This window comes from Chenopodium album, chromosome 3 (assembly GCF_948465745.1).
Source record: "Chenopodium album chromosome 3, dcCheAlbu1.1, whole genome shotgun sequence".
Lineage (NCBI taxonomy): Eukaryota > Viridiplantae > Streptophyta > Magnoliopsida > Caryophyllales > Amaranthaceae > Chenopodium > Chenopodium album.
The window spans coordinates 5,520,548-5,542,765 of record NC_137836.1 but is presented as its reverse complement, the minus strand read 5'-3'; the positions used below and the strand labels follow the sequence as shown (position 1 = coordinate 5,542,765).

Genomic DNA, 22,218 nt, shown 5'->3' with positions numbered 1-22,218 from the left:
AAGAATAACCCAGATAGGTGATATTAGTGCTTTTTATCTGAAATTATCTTACATTTTGGTCTGAGTAGTTTTGGCATAAAGTGTGATGGGGAAAGAGTGAAAAGAATTGGGAACACATGCTATTGCTAGTAAATTGCAGATAGTGTCTTCTGTAGCTTTAAGACCCATATAGGTTTTTGTCGTACTTGTGAGTTTGAGAGAAAAGGATGTTAGATTGACTAAAAAGGATTTGACCTGTTAGGGTGGGGCAGGTTAACTTTTGTATGTTTTTGTTGTTTGTGGTGAGATTGGTGACCTCTGGTGCTATTAAGTCATGTCACTTCGACTTTCCATTTTGTTTTCCATACTCATGATGAACACTTGACACTTTGACTAGGGTGTGGACTTCTAATTGATACATTAATGCTCACCTAGACACTTCAATTATCTTGAATCACATAATTTTAGAAGAAAATGTGAAAATAGAATGTAGGAAAAGAATATTGCGTAAGAAATGTGCTTACAAATGCGTTTGAGATAAGCTTTCAACAAGAATTAACAATCAAGTTCGTGTGAGATGACATTGGAACTCTTGCTAAAAGTCATCTAAAAACAGGAATTTGTTCCATTTATGCCATGTCCTCGTTCTCATGTTCAATTTAAGGACAGTGTCCCTGCATTATCAGCCTTGATACGTCTAAGTTAAACTATATGTCCTAACTTGACAGTGGTGACACGAATATCCCATGTTTGAGTAACATAGCTGTTGATTTAATTCTCATATCCCATGTCTGGATCGTAGTCTAGATTAAACGGGTCAAAGTAAATGTAACATGGTGTTGAGAGGTGGGAGTTTGATTGGTTTGAAAATTGTTAGGGATTGTAATAATCTAATAATCATGGTTTCATTTTATTTTGGAAAATGTTATAAATAGCCCTTGGGGCTACATATAAGCAATAAATTTACACTTGAAAATCGTAAAAAGTTCAAAAATTAAAAATAATTAAACACTAATTACACTGATTTACGCGTGTTTATGTCATGAATTCATAATTTTATACAATTTCCAAGAGAATATTTAATGCTTATATATAGCCCTTACGGCTACATATAACATTACCCTTTTATTTTCTATATTATTTTGTATTTAGAAAATTCATGGGTATGATTTGACTGAATCATTCAATACTAGTTTTGTACTGGGACTATATTAGTACTGTTGCTTGTCTATTAATAAATGTTAATTGTATGATACTTGGTTTCAGGTTTAGAGTTGTATTTTTAAATAGATCTCTTGAGTAGATCACTTTATGTCAATGCCCTAGTTTGCTCTTCATTCTATTGGAGGTTAGAGGTTGGCATGAGGGATGTCAACAGGAAGGCATAGAATTTTGATAATCTGTAAGTGAAGCATTCTTTGTTAGAGAGGAAGAGGAATGAAAACTATGCAATTCAGACACATGAAAACTGGATTTTCTGATGACACCTCTTTCTTTCGTATCTGTATGTGAAGCATTATAAATTCCAAATGCCTCCCTCAGTCAACCAGACAGTATTATACACTTTGTTACTTCTAGTGGTTTTAAGACGGGGATTGTGAACTTGTGATGGGTTTTTACTTGAAATTAGTTTATTGTTTCTTGAATGAGGGATAATGTTGTTGCTGGCTTTAGCAAAATGAGTAGGGGCTAGTGTGGATTTATGACATTTATCTGTTGATAAAGCAGAATCATCTTGGTGCATCAAGAATGTCTGGCATTACCTAGGTGCAGTAGCTATACTTTGATATAACTTTATCCTCAATTGTGAGTGAAGGGTGGTTGTATTTGAGATCCATGAGGATGCTGAAGTATACTCGGGGAAGTTTGAAACCTATTATTAGCATAGTTATTGTCTTGAACCGAATATTTTTCTTTATCAATAAAGGCTCGTAGGCCAGTTTGTAGTATATATATACATATTTTTGTGAAACTTGTATGCCTAGAGTCTCTATGTGCCATAGCATTAGTGCCTTGGGGAAGAAGTTAATTTGCTCAAAATCCCCCTCCCCCCTAATAATTGCTGTAGATTTTTGTTTTCTTGGACCTAATTTTTAATTCCTTTTGCTAATTATGCAGAAACGATATGAGGACATCTCTGTGCTTGGTCAAAGACAATCAGAATAACTGATCTTTCATTTCTCTGGTGTCACCTTTTGAAAGTTTGTTGCATTTTGGAATTTAGATGGGATATTGAATAGCCAGTTGGCTTATTGATTTTGTAATAATGAACGAGGTTTCAATTTTGATTTTGACCAACCAAAGCTAGTCGATGGTTCGGATTGCAACTTAATATAATGGGAAATTTGAATATTTTCATGTACTGGCATATACTTTCACTGATGTGAACCTCTGTTCCAAATTCACTGATTACTCTCTTTTCTTTGGCTGATGGTTTTATAAAATACAGTACAATTTTTCTTGAGATAATCTCAAATACTTTTTACTTGTATATGTCCAATGTGACACTTATTTTTTTCTTAAGACTTGTCAGTTGTCACCAACTTAAAATCAGTTATTTGATGTTGTAAGGGAATATAGATGATGTTGAACAAATTAGAATTTCTGGGAGTGTAGTGTGGACAGATTGGTATGGTACTGTCATATTCATGAAAAATTGACAATCATAGTAGAAATGATCTGCTTAAACACCAAAGAGACAATTTTGTTATTAATGGCATGAAGTTTGCTATTCATTCTCGGTTTTGTGGCCACCTTTGCTGTTAAGTATCAACAAGCCTAGCCTTGTAAGTTTGCCATGCAAACAACAAAAATACTTCAACTAAAAGTATTCGGAGCGTGATTCAGCTTATTACAGAAATAACGTGTGACCACTTTGTAAAATTTACTTATTTCAGAGATATTATTACATACAATACAAATCGCTCACCAAAAAAAAAAAATTTAAAAATACAAATCAGAGGTTTATATTCATCAAAGCTTTGCTATCACATGAATATATAATACAAAAGGTAGCAATAGTCGATAGCAGTGGGAATAATCCTCGACATCAACTATTCAACTTGCATTACAGTCTAAGTTACATCGTGATAGTGGGCATTAATATCAACCCAATGGTAAGCTTATCAGTATTAAGGATTCACAAATGTTTGTAGCTGAGCCAAAAAGAATCGGAATTTTCCATGACCATATGTAAGTATACTATATGAAGTTTGAACTACTGCTTCACCATGAATGAACTTTTACAACTGCATCCACCTACAGCGCTTGGATTTTCAACGACCTGCATGTTAAACACACTCAGGCATTTAGCTAATTAATACATCAAAAACAGAGCCAAGGAGCAGAAAAGATATCCACAAACAGGCATGACAGGCACACAAATAACAGCAAAATAAATTTTCGCCAACCTCATAGATAGGGGGAAAAAAAGTGAGGAACTTAGCCTACCAGCACAAGAAATTTTACCATAGATGATTTCATTCAGGGAAAGGTTATCTACTTATCTTAGAGCTCTAGAAGACATTTACAAATTACTGAGGATCTTACTTCAAAATCAGAATTTTCATAATTCCTGAAAACCCTACAATCTCATTCTATGCATCCCATGATTAAGCTAGCAGCCTGCAAACAAATTTCAAGATGGGATAGTACAGAGCAGTAATGCAGTACTTTTCCACCAACTGGAATTGCAAGAAATGAGCATCTTTTTAGAAAATAGACCTGGACTGTACAAACTTCTATAGCACATAAATCTAAGCTTGTGTGCCTTGACTGCCTTCCAAATTTTACAGCATTATTAAAACCTACTGCGCCTACATACCATACTTCATTTCTCACCTCTAAGCAGGCATAAATAGATTAAGAAAAGAAAAAGGAAAAAAAAAAGCGAAAGTGGAAAATATAATTAAAGGCAAGATTAGGGACACAGTGAGATTTAGTTTCTTCTTTAATCTTAATTATTAATAAATTCAGAGAGCAATAGAGATCAATATTCAGACAAAAATCAAGTGAAACTGATATTGCTAATCAATCCTAAAACTCCTATCATTCAACAGATTTGGCCTTGTTATATATGGTATTACAGTATTACTTCATCATCAGATGGCAGAATTGACAGGAGGTGAATCATACAGCTTCAAACAAGCAGAACCTCACTTGGTTTGCATACAATAATAACAATCCTCCAACTCAATTAAATGTCTCAATAGATAGCAGTATAATTACAAGAAGCACCAATAGTAAAAGAAGCATGGAAAAGTAAAGAGCGAAAATTTTCAAAAGAATAAGGACAACAATTATGGCTTGAGACATCCAAATTGAGATGTGAATTTAGATTGTTCTGCAACCTTTACATTGAATATGAGTATCTTAACAAATTGTACAGTATGCAATGTAGTCTTAGGATTGGAATCTTGGATTAATAATAAACAGTAGTCATTAATCATTTACAACTTCGTAGTAAATATGATTTGAGATGTTGAATGTAATATATTCTCAGTCCTTCCACCTCACAAAAGATGCGCAATTTTATGGGATGTGCTCTAATGATAGTATTCACTGATTACAATTAGTTTATAACAAATAATAACATCTTTTCTGACTTAACTTTCCCTCACACCATTCAGTCTAAACATACAATGTAAAGAAAATGGACTACAATTAGCATAAGACAACAAAGTAAATTGTAAACATATTAGCAATACACATCAAGTTTTGCAGCCACAAAACAGGAAAAGGAGGGGATATGTATCGTCCAACATAATCATAGGCTAACACACCCAAACTCACTGTGGACCCAACCATTAGCAATATATACAGAGCTATATATGGCTACAACCTTATGTCAAACAACACTTTGTAATCATAGGTTATGTTTTAGGCCTCAAAAACAATATAAGCCAGAATAACAGTCACATTAAAAGCATCTGTTTTTCTTTTTTTTTTTTTTTTGAATTAAAAAACCAATATCAATTAAGCCCTCAAGTTTGAAATTAATATGAATTTAAGCAACAATAATCTGTCATTTTCTTTTCGTAAAGCTTTAGCCATTGTATTCATTTATTTCTTACAGTGAAAAGGGTTATCCCATGAATTAATAGTAGGCAATTTTAACCATGGAACCATTCCTAGTGCTAATCCTTGTTTCACTTTCTCCTTGACTCTGAGTAAACAAGGCCCATTCTTCACCCCCTACTCCCCTAGTAAAGTAAACAAGTCCCATTCTTTCACCCTCTAGTAAAAATTGCAAGTTCAGAACTTCTCTTCTTCGGAGGTTTAAAGGATATCAACAATGAACCACACTATTGCAGCAACAACATTTACCAATTTTAAGTTACGTTAAAGTGATTGCTAGTCAAATTGAATTACTTTTTACATAGAGAGGATAAAAAAAAAAAAAAAGACATTACAGGGAGTTTAAGCCAAAGATAGCATCTATAGTTCTTGAATCCACTATACATCAATACCATATATGATATACTCCATACCAAACTTCTCAAGAAAAGAAGACTGACCTGGAAAGCTGAACGAATAAGCTCCTCGACATAATCAATACTCGAACCTTTAACAAAGTCATAAGAAATTTTATCGATCACCAACTTGACACCATCCTTCTCGAAAATTCTACAAAAATCAAATTTCCACATAAACATTGTAATTGTCAGCCAGTTACACAACAAAACAATAAACAATTTTCTCCTAGATAGACCAAACAAATCCACAGAAAAATCATAGGCATGAAAGATATAAAACAAAGCTAATCACATGGAAAACCACCTAACAAATGAGTTTTAAATGAGAACGACAAACAAAAGAAGCATATTATCATTCTCATGAATCAAAAAAACAAATAAAGAAATATCCCACTACCTGTCATCATTGGTTTTGTTATCATCAAGTGCAAAAGCATATTGGAAACCAGAACATCCACCAGCTTCTACACTAAGACGAAGCATCTTTTTTCCATTCTCACTAGCTTGCAATTCTTTCATCCTCTGAAATGCATCATCCTTAAAGTCAATCAAAGTATCCATAAAAGAACATAGTACCCTGCAGTTCACTATGACAACTATGCACGACCACAGATTAACCTAGCAATCCAATGATACAGTCTTAAATAACACTTCACAACAAGATATAGCTCCTCTCCCCTGAACAAAATTGAACGATGAATAGGAATTTGACATTCCTGTTCCTACTGACCTACTGTCTGGAAAGGCTGTTTCTGCAGGTTCTATAGATCCAATATTTGAGTATAAATTTTGAGCATTGCTGGTAATATGGAGTTGATGATCTTGATTAATTGAGAAGCAGGGGCACTCACTCCACTTCAAGTCATGATGAGCAACTAACAAATTTTAGGGAGTTAACTATGTCTTCTTATTGTTATTCAATCCTTGTACAAAAATAATGCGATTCAATTTAATTTAAAGATGAAATTGTTTCCCTCACTCATCTAACAACTGGTTTAGCACTTAACAAATCAGTGATTATATAAGTAATCAATGTCATATGTTTTCTCAAAAGCCCAAAATGGGGTGAAGGTGATGACATGTGTCTGAATGAAACACACATTAGGTGGGGAGGGAGGTGCACAGATAAAAGGTTCACATATAATTTCTATACATACTGATTACCAAGACTGTATCATTAATTCATTAGTCAGCCAATAAAAAAAAAAAAAAGCCTCTAATCATTCCTACAATGAAGGATCCAAACATTAGGCAAACTCAGAATAAAAAGATAAATAAAAGGTATATCTAGCCCCAAATAAAAAAAAAATTAAATAAATAAATAAAAGAAAACCCACTTCAGGTCACTTAGAAGCTCACAAGCTGTCCATCAGAGTAGCGCACACTGCCCCACAATTGCTGAAATTAGCTAATCCAACACAACAGCTCTATCTGTATTCCACTTCTCCATTAACATATCCTCAATATCTGCAACTCCAACCATACTCTAAGTGTCCTCATTTTGAAAACTACCATCAGGTGAACCCAAACATTCATCTAAATTTTCAAAATAAGGATCTGTGTTATGCTTACATCCATCTCAATTCTCAACATACACATCTATTTTATCTATACTTAAAGTCTGACATTTCTACCATAAATATTTTTCCAATTAGCCTCACAAATATACTATGATTGAAGTTGCTGCTCTCCATTTGTGTCTCCTCGACTATGAATTGCATCTTGGCGAATACATTAATTTATTTGTAAAATGGACCCAAGGCACTTAAACGCACTTAGGGATAAAATTTTACTATCGAAAAATATTGTCCTCCCTTAGCTCCCCCCAATACTTTGCACTCCATATACTTCAATTGCTACAGCTTAGCATTTACCTTAATCCTAATGAGAATTTAATCTCATCCACCAATTTGATATCATCCGCAAGTGACAGACACCATGAAATGCCATGTTAATTCATCTAGAACTTCTGAAGAGAAAAAGACATCATGCATGGCCTTGGAGAAGTCCAATAGAAATAGGGAAATTCTCTTTTACTCTTCCACAAGTCCATATCTTTTAAAATATATATGGTGCAATTAAAAGTTGATAAATGATAATATATCATTGAAAACTTGTATTAACACAAGATCAATCCTTTATGAGCGCCACTCCATACCTCCATCCTCACCTTTCACCAAGTAACAATCTTATTTTTCCCACACAAACTATGTGGTTAGCTTGATTATCTACTTCAATACCCTTAAAAAGAGTTTTTGATATCATCCTAATTTTACCTCCAAAATCCAATCCCAACATTAAATTTTAACACCATCCAAAATTCAAAATTTCCCAACAAAATCCACACATAAAATTCCATATAAATAACTACAAAATCATACAGTTTCAAACATTTCAAAACCCTAAATCAATGCCAGCTTCTTTGACAATCAACACATCCTTAACACAGGTCTCCAGTAACCAAATGGAAATTTCACCAATCGATAAAAATTAAAACTTACAGCGTATATAAAAGAAATACTCGCAACTCAAAGCAGAAATTTAAAATTCCAATTTCACATGAGTAATACAATTAATTGAAGAATTGAATAACTCTATAGTTATTCGATTACTACGAAATAAAAGAAAATTAAATACTATAATCGAGCTAAAAATTGAAAAATGAAAAATTAAGATAGAAATTGCAACAACCACAAAAAAATTGAGGAGAGAGAAAGATTACTCGAACACAATTATCAGTAATATGAATGTCATCTTGAGGCGAAGAAGAAGAATCCGAAACAGCAGCAGCAGAAGTAGATGAAGAAAAGGAATTGGAATTCGATGTGAGAATCCTGTGATTACGGCGGATTCGAAGAGAGAAATTTGAAGAAAATCGAGCTAATATTGATCTTGTCGCCATGCCTCTTGAGTTCGTTCCTCTCCTGTCTTCTTCCCTCTCGATTTATTTCGCTTATTAAATCTAAACACCAAACGCCTACTTCCCGTGTAGAGCTGTTAATTCGGATGTTCGAGTCCGGACCGGGTTAGTGTGGGTCAAGTCCGCTCGGATCAGGTCGAGTGAAATTAATAGAGTTGTCTATGCAGGTTAGGTTCAAATTGTTTTATGTTCGAGTCGGGTCATATTAGGTTAAAACGGATTTGGATCATTCTCGGATTCAAATCAAGTGCATTTTAAGTCAATAGTTTGTGAGTTATATTCAGGTCAGGTCATCTCCAAGTCGAGTCATGTTCAGATTCGAGTCTCGGATCCTAGATTAACTCGGGTCTTCAAGTCGGGTTATATCAAATTCAGGTCGCTATTCGGCTCATAGCAAGTTCGCATCACCATTTTTTCGGATTTAAACAGGTTGAATTGGGTTATGAATGTTTTTATTCGAATTCAAGTCTTGAGATTTTTTTATTTTATTTTTATTAACGTATTTCACCAAATACCCTAGTGTTTTTTCAAATTCCACCAAATACCCTTCACCTTTTCGAAAATACCTCAAAGTACCCTTAAAAACTAATGGTCTCAGTTAGTCCATCAGGGTTAATAATTACACATTTCATTTATGATTTGTTTTTTTGGAAAAATTGAAAAGAATAATCCCACCTTTCGCACTTCTGCTCAAAATAATCCCACCTTTGCGTATTCCAGAAATAATCCCACCTTAAACCTCCATCTTCCCAAAATGATCCTTTTTACGGGTAACCTGGAGAAAAGGTTTTTTTTTTTTTTTTCTTTTTTCCCTGTTTTCCCCTCCTACACCGATCTTCAACTAACCAAACGCCAAACACCATCCAACCTCCATTAATCCTTCATCTTCCACCTCAACCACCATGACCATCATCCATCACCACCAAACTGACCATATTCCCACCTTCCTCCTCTTCCCAACTTCAAAGTGTGGCTGCCCCAATCACACTCCCTTGCCCCCTAGCTTTTTATTATCCACCAATTTCCTCTTAAACCTGCCTAAATCACAACCCACTCGCCACTCTCACTGCACAACTCGTAACACCAAACAACCACCATCACCACCAGCTTAAACGTCAGCCACAACACCCATTTTAATAGCTTGCACCGTCAGTTTTTCCTAGCAACCTGTGATTATCGAAGCATCGTAGCTCCCGCAATTACCAATTTACCACTTGTAATCAACAATCAAACCGCCACGAAAACACCTCGTAGCAACTCTGTAACAACCTACGGACTGCCAGCTTCCCACAACCCAACAAGGTAGCAACATTAATTCAACCTTCACTAATCACCAATTGCTCCAATCCACCATTAATTATAGTAGTTCGCCTCCTAATTTCAACAATTTTGAGCTTGTGGTGGGTATTTTTTTTTTATCAATTCCAATCCATCGTCAATTACAGACTTTTTCAAGGGGCTATCCGGGTTGGCTTGGGTCAGGTGAGAAAGTCACAGTGGTGGTGGTTCTTGCTGTTCTAGAGGAATGGGGGTGGCAGTGGTGATAATGGTGGTACGATTAGCTAGAATTGGGGAAAGGGATGGAATCAGGGAAGGAGAGGGAATCGGGGAACATGGTGATTGGGTCCGGATGTTCCGGCGAGTAGTTGGGTCCGAATTTTCCGGCGAGTGGTTGAGTCCGACTGGTTGGCAGGCGATGCTCCGGTGAGGGATTAACTCCGGTAGGGGAAGGAGGAAGAAGCAAGAAGGGTTATTAATTTCTTTTTTTTAATTCCTTTATTTTAAAAAAATTATAAATAAAAAATCAATAAGAAGGTGACACGTGTCATATTACCTTCTAAAACAGGTTACCAATTTCACAAACCGGTAAAAAGCTCATTTTGGGAAGATTGGGGTACAAGGTGAGATTATTTCTGAAATACGCAAAGGTGGGATTATTTTGAGCAGAAGTGCGAAAGGTGGGATTATTCTTTTCAATTTTTCCTTGTTTTTTTTTTCACTATTTTACCTTATTTTAATTTAGTATAAGTAAAATACAATTTTCCCTTAATTTGAGTTTAAAAACAATGTTTTGTTATTATTTTGGGGTCCTTTTGGTTTATGATTCCAAATTAAACTCGAAATTGACAAAAAAAATATGTAAATGCCTCGTTTTGCTTATTGAGAAATGTCTCGATTGACATGTCATTATTATTTTAGCTGCAAAAGTTGCTCGAGTAAGGTTTTTGCCTTTTAGGGGTCATTTTAATCTTTATTAAATTCAAATATAGCTTGAAATTTCGAAAAAAATAACGTTAATGCATCATTTTTCTTGTCAAGATAAGTCTCGATTTGTGTGATGTTACTTTTTAGCCTAAAAAATTACTCAAATAAGGTTTATGGGTCCTAATTAAGTTGGGATTGACAATAAAATAACATAACTGTCTCGTTTTGCACGTCGAGAAATAACACAATTGATGCATAAAATGAGACAATTAAATTATTATTTGTTGATATCGAGCTCTATTCACTACAAAAATAAAAGCTTTTTAGCAACTAAAATTTTCAATAGATTTTTAAACTACATTTTATGCCTTGTTGATTACTAGATGACATCATATTTTTGTCTTGTTGCCATATAGCAACAAATTATGGGAACTGATATTTAATTTGTATGGATTAGAAACAAACAATTTTTTTTTTTACAAGACAAATTATACTCCCTCCGCCCCTTTATTACATGCCTATTTTTCATTTTGCACGGGAATTAAGAAAGTTAAAGATTCCTTTAAAACTAATAATTAGGTGTATTAAATATGCATGTGGGGTTGGAGAGAATAAAAAAGTGGTTGGGAATTAGGATAGAAAAAACATTGGAAATTGATACGGAGTATTAAAATACAAAATAAAAAAGGAAAAAGGGTGACAAATCATAAAAAAGATAATAATATATATTGTAAGAAAATACATCCTATATCTCTACCCTTATAAAAACCAGAAGTTGTGTCACTATTTGAAATCTACAGTGTGCTTCCGTTTATATCCTCAAGCTATTTTTTTACTTTGGAAATTGCCCTTCATGCTTGATTTCAGCACTTTGTCTCCTTAGTCTTGTTTCAGTCCTGCTTTTTCCCCTTTTCATTTCATGCTCCACCATTCAATTCTTCGATTTGCTTTCTCTCTCCTTTGAACCAGTCTTTCTCACTATCACTCCATTAGATGGAGTACATCTTTCCTTTCTCACTTCATTTTCTCTCTCTTCACTTCACTGCACTCATGAAAGAATGTTGAATTTTGCTTCAACATGAAAGATCTCATCACCAAGAATAGAGATTTCAATATCACTCTACCACCACCATCATCACAACTACCGTCATATTTTATCTCCACTCTTCGCCGCCGACCTCGCTTCAATGGTGCGGTGGAGTTTGATCAAGCATTAATGGAGCAAGCTTTTGAATGGTTAATGTCAAATAACTCAGTTGCAGTTACGGCGTCAAATAAAATGTCGTTATTCTTTGGGATCCCTAATTATCTGTTATAATGAATTAGGATTCAGGGCAATGCCCAATTTCATCTAATGGATCCTTAAATCATATACTCTTAGATTAATTTCTTAGCAATGCCCAATTTCTTCTTTTATGTAGTTAGGATCGGTTCATCCTATTTTATTTCCATTTTTCACAAACTCTTCGACTCTCCATTGTAGCGGCTTCTGATCAAGGTATGGTTCTTTCTACATAAAATCATTTGAATTTTTTTTCTTCAATCAGAGTATACTGTTTTACATGTTACTCTGATTCAATTTTAGGATTAAGATAATTAAGTACTCTGTGTGAGTAATTTATTGTTTGTATGATTTTATTTTTATTTATTTTTTAAACATTTCTGGATTGTATAGGTAGAAACACAAATGATGGCATACATGCTTTGATTACCACTGATATATAATTTAATCTGATTAGATTTTATCCTGTAATGAAAGCTATCATTTTCTCTTGTTCTGTTTGTAGGTATGCTGAGTTTTATCACAATAATTAGAGATGAGTTCTTTTATCTTGCTTAGGTTCATAAATTTTCCTACACTGTTGATTGCTTTTCTACTCATGGTTTAGACTTTTTTTTAATATGCTTGGTTGCTGCTTTTGAAAGTCACCAATAAATTAGAGGACAAAATAATTGATGATATAGTCTCATAATGCAGAGAGTTAGGGCAGTGGGTCTCCGAAATTCTGAATCCATATGCTTGCTGATGGAGATGATCAGATGATCCTTATGCATTCAATTAAAGGTAGAAAATTATATCCTTGTATCTTTCTACATAAAATAATGCTATTTGTTTTTACTCGATGTTGGTTATTCATACCTTTGTTAGGTTAGATTAACTGTGTTGAAATCAGAGGGGTGGATTGGAAAAGCTTATGGAGAATCGTAGCCTTCTGTTCACTCAATTAAGGTACAATTTTTTGCTTTTTTCCCCCCTATAATTTGGGATATAATGTGAGATTCATTGGGTTATATGTGTGGGATGAACTAGGTTATTTTTCATTGCTAAAAAAAGAGATTCTTGGGATCGAAAAAAATACTACTCCTATTGAAATCAATTATTCTGATATGTTGTTCATAATTTTCCTAAATTAGTCTATGGTTAATCTAGCTATTGTGATTATTGTTAAATTCAATTTTATATTAGGGTACCTTAAAATATTAGAACTTACGTTATTTTCAGCTTCCGTCCCTACTTTTACATGGTTTGATTGAGCTTTAAAGGGTCATCTTTATACAAACTTTAATTTTTTTAGGTTGTTGATTATGATTTATGACCTTAAATTTTTTTTTTAGGTATTCAATTTTCAGCTCATTTTTTTTGTTGGGTGGTCGATTTTCAGTTCAATAATTTTGGTCTGTGTAACAGGGTCATCGCATTTTTTGCTTAGATTTTTCTAGGTTGCTAATTTTTACTTGCATTTTGCCTTGGTGGTCTCTGAGTCTTAATATAGCTTAGTTTTATCAAGGTTGTCGATTTTGGGCTTGAATTTTTCCGGATTATCGATTTTAAGCTGGAAATTTTTTAGGTTTTCATAAAAGAGGAGATGTTTGGGGGAAAGGTTTTTGAAACAGGAATATCTGACGAGAGAGAAAAAGAACGGGGGTGGGGGAGTGAATTCATCAATTGCTGCTAAATTTTCATTTTTTTTTCCTGTCAGCTCTAATGTATACACGGTGATCTCTGATGAAATTCTGGTGGCGAGAAATTATTGTCAATTCCTGGCATTGATGTTTTAAAGCTCCAAATTCAAAGGGGGAACGAGCTGTAGCTATGTATGTAAACGCTAAAGCCTCATCTACTTTGCTTTATCATCATGGCATTGTCGGCGATTTAGGTCTGATGTTTGAGCTTTTTGTGGAGCTTAGCAGTCGTCTTCGTGTTAATCTTATGGGTAAATTTCTAAATTTTTCTAATCTATGATATGCTTTAGCTTTCAAGGGTTATTAAATTTTTTTTATTTATATTTGTTTGCCCCATAACGTATGAAATTTTATACCTCATGATAGACAATTTTCAAGTCCTTATGAGTAGATGGTAAACAAGTCCTTTAGGGTTTTGGTTAATTTGGTATACATTAGGGGCATAGATAGCAAGATTTAGGAAAGTCATGAACTGTACGAATCTAGGGTTTTGGATTTGGAGTGTATCTTGAATTTGGAACTTGTATAACAAGTTTGACTGTAATTAAGAAGCACAAGTTATAAACAGAAGTTAAAAATATAATTTTAAATTTTGATCCTCTTCTCATGAATAATGTTGTGGTAGAAGTTAGGCCTGTTGGTTTGATTTTACTTTGATTTTTACTGAACATCTTATTGCTTTTACAGAGGAAGGTCAAGTAATTTTCCGTCAGATCCAAGATCTATAGGTCAGGGGATTGTAAAGGTTGAATATGAGAGAAGCTCACTGGAAATGAAGAACTTTGAGATGATCTCGAGAAGATACAAATTCAATTTTTTAGGTAAATTTATTTAATATTTATACTGGGGTAAATTTATTTAAAATATTAGTACTGAAGATACCAAACCAACGGTAGGCCATGCTCACCATCATCATCAATCCCGAATCTCAATAAAATCAACGGTGGAAGGAGAAATTGTTGAAAACGGTATCAAATTGATGATTGTGGGTGACAGATTGGCGGTAATTGGTGGCGTTGGCTGTGATTTGGTGCGCAATTGAAGAATTGGTGATGTGGGGTTGTTCTGTTTGGTGCAAGGAGATGGAGCAGCATCAGGGCACCAGGGTTGCTGGTGGCTGCTGTTTGTGAGGGAGAAGGGAGTTGTGGTTAGGTGAGGTGGGGGATTCTGGCTCGTTGGTGGGGTGTGTGGGTGTGGGAGTTTTTGGTGGTGAGGATTGGTTACGGTGGTCGAAAATTGGTGGAATCGGGGTTGTAGAAGGGTAGGGGTGGAATAGAGACTGGTTGGTGGGTTGTGTGGGAGGTTTGACCTGTTGGGTGAGGGGGGAGGTTTGGTTGGTGGGTTGTGTGGGAGGTTTGGCCTGTTGGGTGAGGGGGAGGTTGGCAGCAATAGTCAAGAAGGGGAGGGGCGGTTCTGGTGGTGGGATGGGACTGGAGTGGTATAGTGGTGGTGGGGATTGAGAGAGGGGTGGACCAGTGGTGGTGTTTGGGGGAGGAGAGACAAAAGAACAAAAATTGTTTAAGGACGGAGTAGTAGGATCGTGGAGAAGAGTAGGGTCGAGGATTTGGGGGTTAGCGAGTAGGTAGGCTCGGGGTGGGGGAGATGAGCTGATCACCAGCAACTAATTGGCACTTCTTTTCATCAATGGCACTTCTCAGCACTATATTGGTGGATTTTCTGCGTAAGATTTTAATTTTATGTTTTGTTAAATTTGAATTTGAAGGGTATATTTAATTTGGATTTTTTTCGGAAATTTTTAAGATGTGGTTTTGGATTAGGGAGGAGATACTGACTTGGGCAAGGAAGAAGACGGGTGAGCCTGTTGTTAGATTGAATTCAGTTGCTGAAGCTGAGGCATTTGCTAAGAAATACAGTATGTATGTTTTTGGGTTGTTTCAGAATTTTGAGGTATTTTCTGTTCTGTAAAATTTTCCAATTATGTAGTTTTAGTCTTTGGTTCGTAGAATTTCGATGTATTATCATCAGCATTGGCAAATCTGTGTTATCTGTAATATATTTTTCTGAGTTTGTATGCGTTGGTGTTGTTTATCTTTTGCTTACTGCAGTTGATTGACAAGGAAGTCGATAACTTTTGCTTCAATGGTGTAATGTGGTGCGAGACTGCAACTTAGTAGTGTGATCTGCTGAATTATACTCCATAGTAGATATGATTGGATGTTTGATATGTTCTGATAAATAAGGAGTATTATAAAGTGAATAGGATTGATATAATTAGGCAAGTGTGCACCTGCTTAAGCATTTGCCTTGTGATGCCATATAATCTCAATGACATATCATCGGTGCTATGAAATTACTCTCTTATAGCTCAAGTGCGCTGTGATGTTTGATTATCTTGATATTTATGTTGATGTTTGATTATCTAGATATTTATGTTAGCATTACAGGGTACTCGTAACTAATAAGACCAACATCAATGCTTGCAATCTGGTATCATCTTTTGAAGAGCATAATGACTCGTGAATCGGCAATCTGGCTTGCACCTTTCTAGCTGCAGTTTTTGTTACATTGTTGTCTTCACCTCTTTTATACAAATGTGTAGTTTTAAATTTATGCGTTATTAAGGTTAAATTTATTCAGTATAAAAAGCTTATTCGCGCTTCTATTTTTTTAGCTTTGTGATTTCAAATTTGCACGTGCCATCTCAAAAAAGACTATTTTTCTTCACTCTGTCTAAGGTCGGGCTTATCTGCTGCTATTTGCCTCTTATACGCTGCAAACACCATAGCAAAAAGTTTTACCAGAATGTTGTCTCCTGTTGTATTCATTTGCGGCGCTATGAAAAGTGGCAAAACAACTTTCTGGTATGAATGTTTTGGGTTTTGTCAATTTCTCATTACTATATTCGTGGTTTAATTCATCGTCTTCTCTTTAAATTGGTTGATTTTTGTGTTTTCTTTTTGCTTGAAATGCTTTTTTTTTTCTTAAAATATGGTGGATAATGCATGTACTGAGCACCCATTATTTGGTTGGGCAATATCAATGACCTTTCCTGATAGATTCTTGATGTTACATGCCAAATTTCCCAATTTCTTGCTTTTTATTTAAGTTATATTTGTGGAAAATTAACAATATTTTGAATTTTTGTTTTATGTGCAAATTTGAATTATATTTATAGGATTTGAGCAGTGTACGGGAAGTCCCTAATCATCACGTTGAATTTTTTTTTTTTTAAGAGAATTATTTCTAATGATGGGTTTTGTGGGTATGGAAGGGTCAATGTGGTTTTTATTTTTGTGTGTATAGGAAGCGTTTGCTAACCCTAATCGAGATGAAAGTCTCATTATAGAATTGTTAGAGTTGAAGCAAGAGGTTGCTGATGAAGGTAGTGTTGTTTGGTTCCTACAAGAACTTGCTAGGGAACATGATGCTGAAGGCGGTATGGTGAGTTTGTCAAGTTTTGTTTCGTTTAATTTCTTTTATGTTGGGTAACGTTCAATTATGTTGTTGCTATTTGATTAATTGTGACAGGGTGTTAAATTTGATAATTGACCTATAATGGACTTTATTGTTGATAAATGTGAATTAAGATTAAGGGGTGAGAGAAAATTCCTCTGATAAAATATATCTATTCATGACAGATTTAGTGACTTTCAAAGCAATAAATGTATGATGAAGACCTAATGATGCTAGATATGTCACTTGAACTTATGAAGTAGGCAAGGAAGATCATTTGAAGTTTTGAACGTGGCAGCTTAGTTGTCCAGAATTCAAAGTTGTATATTGCAACGGATTTAAAATATGACCTGTCTTTAACATTGAAGCCACTTTTAGAATGACAAAGTTGATCATCAACATCTTTTGTTTGGGTGAAACAGGTATTTAAACTACATATCATCATATCACCATCAGTTGTGGTTCATATTCTTTACTGTTTTTTTTAGCTAAATCAAGTGACTTGATGTCTTTTTACAGGTTTGTGCTAATGCGTTGAGTTTTTGAAAGAGTTGATGATGATGGACTACAGTGATATCTTCTGCAGTTAGTCCTGGCCCTTCATTTTGAGCACTCAGGTAGATCACACCTATTTCATTTCCTTGATTAAACATTGACAAGAGATTCAGCCTATGTAAAATTAAATAAAATGAATAATTGAAATCTGTGCGTAATTTATGTTTGTATGATTTTTTTTTAAGAAGATTGTTATAATTTTTTCTGTTTTTTTTTTTCATCATCTTTTTCGGAATCAATATTTTAGTCTACTCTCGAAATTGAAAGGCTTGTTTCCAATTTTTCTTTTCTTTTTGAATATGGGTTTTTGATTTGAAATTATGAGTTTTTACCCTCTTTGATTCTATCTCTGTCCCTATAATTTGTAAATTAATTTGGGGGCTATGTCATTTATTTACTCCTTTTATTATTGGGCTTAGAAAGTTAGTTTAGTTGTACTGCGCTGATTATCTATTTTCGCTATTGCTCTCTTGGAGTTTGAAACTAGCATGCTTCATGTCCAGTTTTTTCCGTTAATCCAAGTAAGTATCAGGTTAATTTGCTTAATTTGCAATGTTCCTGTTAAATTATTAAATAAAGTGGCACTCTGATAAGCTCTATTCTCTGATTTTAGTTGACAATTGCTTCTGTTTGGTTTTCTTCAAATTAATGGTCTTAACTTGCTCCAAAATCTGACTATGGTCTATATACTAAAAGGGAGGTGTAAGAAGTTACATGCTTCTAATTAGTGATTGTTTGGGCTGAAATTTTGCAGGATGGACTTTGTTTAGCTAATCTATCATGTGACCAAGTAAGCACTTGATCCCCTTGCTATGGTGGCTCTTCATAGGTGTGATATGCGATTTCAACATCGTCCTATTGAGTTTCTCAAAGAGGTATGCTACATTTTGTTTGTAAATATTTCTTAATCAATTGAACTCATGCAACTACTCTAATATGTTTGAAAATCTCATAGTTAATTACAATAATATTGCCTACTTCTATTTCTTAGGGACTTGCTGTAATGTGTCTATGCTGCCTATTAAGTCTTTTTTATGTAAATGTATTAACTACTATAACAAAAGAAAGTGAATACCAGGTGTAATTTAAAGAACTAATACTTAATTACTACTACTATTTTTTTTTTTTAATGTGAATGCCTCCATTTTAGTCGTCCAAACCTTGGAAGTGGTACTCATGAATCAAATTTATTTTGTCCTTTGTTCATCTTGTGCTTTAAGTTGAAGTTATGAGTCTTTTAGTTCATAACATTTTGACTAAAAAGAGATTATGGATTGATTTGCTTTATTCTTTAACCTTTACAATTAACATGCTTTAAGATGCCAGATGTGTGTAGTTTAATTTGAGGCAATTTGGGTATTTAAGATTGTATCATAGCAATTTGTGTGTATATGAAGGCTAGCTTAATTGGTGAAGCATTATGCTATCGTGCATAAGATGTGGGTTCAACACCTTATGCACGATTTATTTAGTATGTAAACTGTTTAGAGGATCATCTTTAGTATGTAAACTTGGAGTTGGTAAACAATACTTTTGAAAAAGATTTTAAATAAGTTTGTAAAACCATATAAGTCAAGTATTAAAATATAAAGGATGATGGATAAATGTGACACCAAATTATCTATATATTGGGGAGTCAAGAGAGGGCATGCCAGGAGAGAAAAGGGCATACCGGAAAAGGAAAGGGGCCGAGAGAGAGGGAGGCAGGAGACAAAATGAGAGAAAAAGAAGGTATGGGAATGAGTTGGGAGAAGAGGGAGAGAGATGGGGGGAAGGGAGAAGGTGTGCAAAAGAGAGAAAAAAAAAGGGACATGGGAAAGAGCGAGAGAGGAGCATGGATAGAGGGATGCATCGAGAAAGAAGAACCCAAGTTAGAGAAGGGTTGGGATAGAGAGAGGGGGTTGAGAGAGAGAAAATAAATCAGGAGTAGTATTACCAGATTCATGTTTCAATTCGGTACGTGGTACGAGTTCATGGTTTGTGGCTTGATCGATTTATTTATATAACGAATAGTTTTATATATATATAAAAAAAATGCAGTCTGTATTTATTTATAGTTTTTTTATATGAAAAAAATATTCTTTATATAAAAACTATAAAGACCGCATTATTTATTTATATAAAGATTCATGGTTGCAAACGATAATTTCAAATTTGATAGGGATCATTCATCGGTTTTGTATATGAATTAAGATCTTTCCAATTTGAAATAGAAAATTAGGTGGTGTTTACTTAAGGTTTTATAAAATTGATTAGTAATTTCTCCTACCAAAAAAAAAAAAACTAAATGTGTTTAACTGTGATTTCTGATCATTATAGTACAACTTTAGAAATTCTTCAATTCAATATATAGTGTTTTGCTATAGTGACTGTCCAGCATCCCGTGCAATTTGGCATAGCATAGGTGCATCTGCCAATTACCCTTCCTTTTGGAATGGTAATTTAAAGGAATGGGTTAGCAAGAATCTCAAAGCGATGGTTTGATATATTCAGAAAAATGGCCAACTTGCTTCTCTCTTGCCTTGTGTTGGAATTGGAAGTGGAGAAATTGTGTTTGTTTTGGAAGGAATGCTGAAATCTCTATCAACCCTGGTAACTTTATCAGAAACTGTGTTGATGTAACATAGCCCGCAATGTATGACAGTGGTTCTTCTGGAAGGAGCTTTCTTGATCAAAAGGACAGGAAGGAAGCATTCATTGGATGGTCAGCACCTCCTATGGACTTCTTTGCTCTCAATATAGATGGGGCTTCAAATGGCACACTAGGACTGGCAGGAGCAGGGGCTGTAATCAGAGATAATCGTGGGATCTTCATCAAGGGCTTTACTGCTCCTCTTGGTTTATGCTCTGCATTCGAGGCAGAATTAGCTGCTGTTGAGACTGGCCTTGAGATGGCAAAGGCAATGGGCATACAGAAGCTACACTTACAGTTGGATAATCAAGCTTGCGTGGAGGCTCTAAGAATCCAGTTACCCAAAGAGGGGAGTGCTGTCATATGTTAAATAATTGTCATAGGTTATTAAATTGGGAGGGTTGGTCTGTTTTTTTTTTCATTGTAATCGGGAAGGGAATAAAGTGGCCGATAGTTTGGCTAACTTAGGTGAAGTGGTCGATAGTTTGGCTAACTTAGGTGTCATCCAATCGGATTGTGTGATTTAGTTCGATGATCCGCCATCGAAAATAAAGCACCTACTCCATGAGGATATCGTAGGAGTGGCCTTGCCACGAATGGTTGTATCTTAGTTGTTATTGTGTACGGGTTCTCCCATATTTGCATAAAAAAAAATTACATTTAAAAAATCTAGAAATAGAAAGTATCTTTTCCTATTATGCATGGTATATATATACACGTGTGTTGAAACGATTTTTGATTTCTGCTAATCGTTTTTTAGCTTAAACGTCATTTTAAAACAAGTTATCTGTAAATCATTTTAAATGAACATAGGTTAATTATTTTTCATACGATTGTGTTCCGTTTTTATTGAAAATTAGACAACGTGATAGTATCCTTTAATACATTATGTTTAATTTTATATACAAAAACTTATTATCACTCATTTTTAATTTTTAAAAAATAAAGAAGCTCAAATATTGAGCTCATATCCATATTCAATAGAAAATCAAATTATAAAACAAAATTAATAGTTACATTAAACGAATACACCAAATGTACTTAAAATTCAAAATACTTGCATTCGATAACAACACAACTCTTAGATACTAACATTCGCAACCAATTTTTTTGTATACTTTATAGGAATAAGCATTTATCTACATCCAGTTTTTGTGAATTGGGCTATCGCGGCATTACTTTTACACATTTGTTTATAAACCATAGCAATAATTTTTTCTGCTTTATTACAATAGCAATAATTTTTAACAATAACTATAGCAATTACTATTAACCGTTTGCTTATACTACAAATTATCAACACTCGGTTCTACTTTACTGGGCTATCGCGCGCATAAAGAGTTTAATATCAATTCTCAAAACTAAACCCAAAACCCAACCTACAAATGAATCGAATTAGTAACACATTTATTATAAACTAAAATTAATAACACTCTAGTCATGTTTATTGGGCTATCGCGCGCGATGGCTCAACTAGTATGTTAAAACAACAAAAACCTTATTACCCTTATTACACCCCTTCTTATTAGCATATATTAAAAAAAACGATAATAATAATAATAATAATAATAATAATAATAATAATAATAATAATAATAATAATAATAATAATAATAATAATAATAATAATAATAATAATAATAATAATAATAATAATAATAATAACAAAAAAAATTATAACAATAATAATAACATTAAATATTAATAATATATTATTATTTTTTTCATTAATATTTTAATATGCATTTTTGTATATACACTTATATATATAATAATAAATAATCAAATATCATTATTCCTTAGTTAAACATCACTAATCAATAGTTAAATAGTTCAGCTTAGCTCTTATAAGTTCAGTTCAGTTCAGTTCAATTCAACTCAGCTCAGTTCAGTAAATCAGAACATGACTTAAGTCTAGTTAAGTAAATACTTCCTCATTTTACAAAATTGGAGGAGGCTCAATTTTTAAGATGAGTAGAGATAAAGAGAAATAAAATAGAGATTCATGTGTCTAAAAAAAAAAAAAACCAAAAAATAAATACAATATAAAAAAAAAAGAAAAAAGAAAAAGAGAG

At 34.0% G+C, this 22,218-nt stretch overlaps 1 protein-coding gene and 1 long non-coding RNA gene across 2 annotated transcripts; one reads left to right on the top strand and one right to left on the bottom strand.

Annotated features, from left to right (window-relative positions):
- Positions 1 to 2,839: 2,839 nt before the first annotated feature.
- Positions 2,840 to 8,427, bottom strand: LOC145611018 (iron-sulfur assembly protein IscA-like 2, mitochondrial). The gene is made up of 4 exons (XM_081666259.1): positions 8,176 to 8,427; positions 5,851 to 5,975; positions 5,496 to 5,604; positions 2,840 to 3,262 (listed from the first exon to the last, which is right to left on the bottom strand). The coding sequence occupies exons 1-4, from the start codon at positions 8,353 to 8,355 to the stop codon at positions 3,197 to 3,199; spliced, it is 480 nt and encodes a 159-aa protein (XP_081522385.1). The 5' UTR covers positions 8,356 to 8,427; the 3' UTR covers positions 2,840 to 3,196.
- A 3,637-nt stretch (positions 8,428 to 12,064) lies between these two features.
- LOC145611014 (uncharacterized) lies at positions 12,065 to 12,815 on the top strand. Its single transcript, XR_014106315.1, has 3 exons — positions 12,065 to 12,076; positions 12,557 to 12,643; positions 12,728 to 12,815. It is a non-coding gene; the product is annotated as an uncharacterized LOC145611014 (long non-coding RNA).
- Positions 12,816 to 22,218: the final 9,403 nt, after the last annotated feature.

Bases quoted from the DNA above. Each gene is read 5' to 3' on its own strand.
- LOC145611018 (XM_081666259.1), bottom strand. From the start codon at position 8,355: ATGGCGACAAGATCAATATTAGCTCGATTTTCTTCAAATTTCTCTCTT. The intron at 5,976-8,175 runs GTAATCTTTCTC...GATGCATTTCAG, and splicing joins TTACTGATAATTGTGTTCGA to AGGATGAAAGAATTGCAAGC. The intron at 5,605-5,850 runs GTAGTGGGATAT...TGATTTTTGTAG, and splicing joins AACAAAACCAATGATGACAG to AATTTTCGAGAAGGATGGTG.